The 3,764-nt window shown below is 57.2% G+C and overlaps 3 protein-coding genes across 4 annotated transcripts in view; 2 read left to right on the top strand and 1 right to left on the bottom strand.

Annotated features, from left to right (window-relative positions):
* GGTG_09917 (acyl-CoA dehydrogenase) overlaps positions 1 to 275 on the top strand; it is a 3,192-nt gene extending 2,917 nt beyond the window's left edge. The window contains exon 4 of the mRNA XM_009227777.1: positions 41 to 275. Coding sequence (XP_009226041.1) covers positions 41 to 115 — 75 coding nt within the window. The 3' untranslated portion in view covers positions 116 to 275. The remainder of the gene's footprint in view (positions 1 to 40) is intronic.
* Positions 276 to 905: 630 nt separating this feature from the next.
* On the bottom strand, positions 906 to 2,803 carry GGTG_09916 (the record flags this gene model as incomplete). Of its 2 annotated transcripts, none has more annotated exons than XM_009227776.1 (7): positions 2,780 to 2,803; positions 2,311 to 2,591; positions 1,731 to 1,750; positions 1,609 to 1,643; positions 1,350 to 1,536; positions 1,119 to 1,290; positions 906 to 1,054 (listed from the first exon to the last, which is right to left on the bottom strand). In XM_009227776.1, exons 2-7 carry the CDS (start codon positions 2,366 to 2,368, stop codon positions 906 to 908), a joined length of 621 nt encoding a protein of 206 aa, XP_009226040.1. In that variant the 5' UTR covers positions 2,369 to 2,591; positions 2,780 to 2,803. The 2 variants fall into 2 exon arrangements, with proteins under 2 accessions (XP_009226040.1, XP_009226039.1); XM_009227775.1 differs by having other exon boundaries at positions 2,311 to 2,400; positions 2,494 to 2,802.
* Positions 2,804 to 3,424: 621 nt separating this feature from the next.
* GGTG_09915 (hypothetical protein) lies at positions 3,425 to 3,676 on the top strand (the record flags this gene model as incomplete). The annotated part of the gene is made up of 1 exon (XM_009227774.1): positions 3,425 to 3,676. One exon carries the CDS (start codon positions 3,425 to 3,427, stop codon positions 3,635 to 3,637), a length of 213 nt encoding a protein of 70 aa, XP_009226038.1. The 3' UTR covers positions 3,638 to 3,676.
* Between the last annotated feature and the right edge of the window lie 88 nt (positions 3,677 to 3,764).

Genomic DNA, 3,764 nt, shown 5'->3' with positions numbered 1-3,764 from the left:
TACCTCATCTGCACCCCACGTACTGACCAAGGCATCACAGGGTGGCGCGGAGGAGGTGTTGGGCGATCTTGGTGTGAGGCAGGCGATGAAGAACATGCCCAAGGCAATGCTGTAAAGGACTTTCAACGTCTTAGTAGGGGGAACCAACCCGTCGCGAGATTTCCCCGTTCAGCCAAGATCAACACATTCAATACCCTCCATTCATACCATGCCCGCTTATGATACCCCCGACATACCGTGTGACATCGAGCAGAACACGGATACTGAATTCACAGACAATCGGCAGCCCAAGGACGAAAGTAGCAGGAAATGCAGTGAGCAACGCCAACATCGTCGGCAAACCGGTGACCGGTCACGCCTAGGCCATGACTTTTCTCTATGAGAGTCTAGTAAGTGGCGAAAACCGACCGCGACGAGAAGCTAACAGGGCACGCGGATATCAAGCCACGTCCCCGTCGTCGAGACCACCCAAGACAAACTTTTTTTTCCGAGGTAAAACCAGTTGACAGACGAAAATCCTCCTCTTCTGATCCCCCTTCCAGACGCACACCGTTCCTATAAAGGCATAATCGTTCGTGCTGACCATGGTTCTGAGACTGTATGCGAAAATAACAGCGCGAAAAAAGCGACGGACAAGGCCGGAAAAAGAAAAAGAAATAATCCCCGCAATATCTGATCGAGGATATCCTAGATGGTGCGTTTCGCAACCGATGCGACCCACGTGGTGCCAGCCGCTTGCGCGCATGGCCATCCACAAGAAAGGGAGTATATGGCAGCTCACTCTCTCCTCCGCACTCAACAAGCAGGCCGCCGGATCGTACAAGTCTCGACGACAAGCCCTCTTCTTCGCTCGCAATGAGAAGACGGGGCCGCACTGGCGTGCGTTACATCATCGAAGTCGTCTCTTAGTTGCTAGGGCACTCGGCCTGGACGTGGCCGGGCTGCTGGCACTTGTAGCAGATCTTCTCGCCGGTGGAAGAGCCCTTGGGGCAGTCCCTGGAGAAGTGGCCGGTCTCGCCACAGTTGTAGCACTTGCTTCCATTCACGCAGTCGCCTGTGTCGTGGAGAGAAAGGTCAGCATCATTCACCGGCGCCGAGGATAAAGAGGCTTGACTTACGCGACATGTGGCCGATACCGCCGCACGAGTAGCAGGTCTTACCGCCACCGCCGCCGCCGTACGAGCCGCCGCCACCGCTGTAGCCACCGCCGCCACCGTAGCCGCCGCCGCCGCCACCGCCGTAGCCGGCCGCCTTGCTGCAGTTACGGGCAATGTGACCGACCTCGCCGCACTAGAAACGAGTTAGCTAAGGAACACAAGCGGAAAAAAAGCCGATGTGGGTGGACATACCTTGTAGCACTCGGCGCCAGACTGGCCGCCACCGCCGCCGCCGCCGCCGCCACCGCCACCGCCACCGCCAGACTGAGGGCAGTCGCGGGAAATGTGGCCGGGCTGGCTGCACCTGTAGCAGATCTTCTGCTCCTTCTGGCCCTCAGGGCAGTCACGGCTGATGTGGCCCTCGCCACCGCAGTTGTAGCTATATCACAATGTGTCATCGTCAGCACCATGCGTCTCCTGTTGACAAGCCGAGGGTCCAGAGCCAACTCACCACTTGGCCGCGCCACGGTTGGGGCAGTCGCGGGCCTAGAATCTGTGTCAGCATGATCCAGAGTGACAGCAAGAATACTCTCCTGGACTCCGAAACACCGGCCGCCGCATCGGTTATCATACCTGGTGGTTAGGTTGCCCGCCTAAAACATTTCTCGTGGTCAGACTTCTCCCCTCTCAACAACAACGACTCAGGAGAAACGGTGATAAAAGTTCGAGGCGGAAATGCCTAGAGTACAGCTCTTAGAACTGGGCTCATTGCAACATGAGTGTGCTGATCGAAAAGGTATTCGGGCCATCAATGCATGCGAGGCTGCGGAACTTTTCCTTGTTGACAGTTGCCCAGATGATGGGCTGAGAGGGATGGAAGGAGATGGTGAACACGACGTCGCGTGAGGAAAAAAAAACTTTCGACCGGTGACCCCACCACCACCCACCACTGCCAGAAGCAGCCAGTGCCCGGGGGCAAGAGCAGAGCCTCCATTGAGCGCTGGAGGCGGCGGGGGCCGAGACGGACAGGAAGGAAGTTCGAAGACAAACAGAGAGCGACCGAGGCCCTCGCGAGGTCCGGTGTGCGCGCAAATGAGGAGCAGCGAAAGAGGGGTAGAGAGGCAACAGGATGAAGCCACGCGCGTGGGAAATGATGTGCTTTACTTCTTTCTCGAGTCGCATCGAGACCACCGAGGGGTGGAGGGGAACTTACAGGTGTAGCAAGCACGGCCGCCGCCGCCGCCGGTCTGAGCGCCTCCGAAAGAGTCCATGTTGTTGGAGAGGTAGGTTGGTTGGGTCTGTCCTAAGAGGCGACGATGATAGGTCAATGGCTGGGTTCTCGAACAGGACCACGAGTTTGCGCGCGCGCGTGCGAGGCAGGACGGTTGAGACGAACGAGTTTGCGCGATGAGTTAGAGTGCTGGTGGTGTATTGATGAGAGATTGGTCCGGGCGCTAGAGGAAAAGAACGAGAAAAAATCCTCTCTTATTTCCGCTTTTCTCAGAGGCAGTCGGATTGAGGAGGAGGTCAGGTTGCTTTTGGAGGGTGGCGTGGAAAATGTGTGCGTGGGCGCAAAACGGCAATTGGAATTTCAAGGTGGGGGGGCAAAAGACGTTGATGTGGGGTAGGAGGTGGACGTGCCTTCCGATGAAGGAAGGAGCGCTGGGGTCCAGGGTACTTACTACTTTGACGTGAATGGTTCTTCAATAAGCCCGGATGCTTCGCGGCCTCGTAGTATTGGAGAAAGGCCGGATGGGTGCGTCTGTTAACTCGGTTCGCGTCAAGGCGAAAAAGAGTCGCGCGGAGGTTGGCGTTTCGATTTGGGTTGGCTGGTGTTGATCGTGGTCTTGACGATTGCAAGCAGTAGGGAAGAAAGAGAATGTTTGGGAAGCGGTGAGGGAAGGCTGGGAGGCGAGACTGGAGGCTTTTGTGGTGTTTTTGTACCCAGTAGGGCTTTGGCTTGTCGGATGGGAGGGAGTGAGGGAGCTTGCGGCTTGCCTGCCCGCACTAAGACCCGTCGAGCGAGGGGCGAGTGGATGGGGCACCCAATTTTTTTTCCCTAACTTTTCTGCCGTTTTTTTCTCCCCCTCACCTCGAACTACCCTGCTGAGGAGATAGCCTAACAGGGCAGGTACATTGGCTGCAGAGGCAAAGTTCCTCCTATCATGCGGGCACTTGCGGATCAGAGAAGTACAGGGCTTGTGCCTCGGGGTAGCCAGGCGGGCGTGGTTGGTTCATGCCTGCCAGTCGGTGGGTTCCATCCTTTCAAATGCAGATAACAGGCATGCGACAGGTCCGAGGATTTGCAGGAGACCCAGACTGGGGAGATGAACCCGGAGGCCAGGCTATCACGAGCACGAAGCATGCAGGCTCCCCCATCCCACCGCGGCGGCCACCCCAGGGAGGCGCCGTACATCAAGACGGAGCTCGCGACTGCGGGCTCTCAGGGGCGGGTGAAATATAGCCATGGGCCCATTTCGACGGGCACGAAGACCGTCGTTCTGCGGCGTCACGTCTCAGAATACCGCAGGGAGGGCTAATCTGCAAGTTTGGCATTACTCGTGCGGGCTAAAAGCGCCTGCAATTTAACGGTCCTCCGGAGTAAAGTGCGGCGGGGCAATTCGACGTTTTCGGGGCAATTCGACGTTTTCTGTAACATTTTCCCCA

Source organism: Gaeumannomyces tritici (genome assembly GCF_000145635.1).
Source record: "Gaeumannomyces tritici R3-111a-1 unplaced genomic scaffold supercont2.5, whole genome shotgun sequence".
Classification (NCBI taxonomy): Eukaryota; Fungi; Ascomycota; class Sordariomycetes; order Magnaporthales; family Magnaporthaceae; genus Gaeumannomyces; species Gaeumannomyces tritici.
The sequence above is the reverse complement of the archived record's forward strand: the minus strand, read 5'-3'. Positions and strand labels throughout refer to the sequence as shown.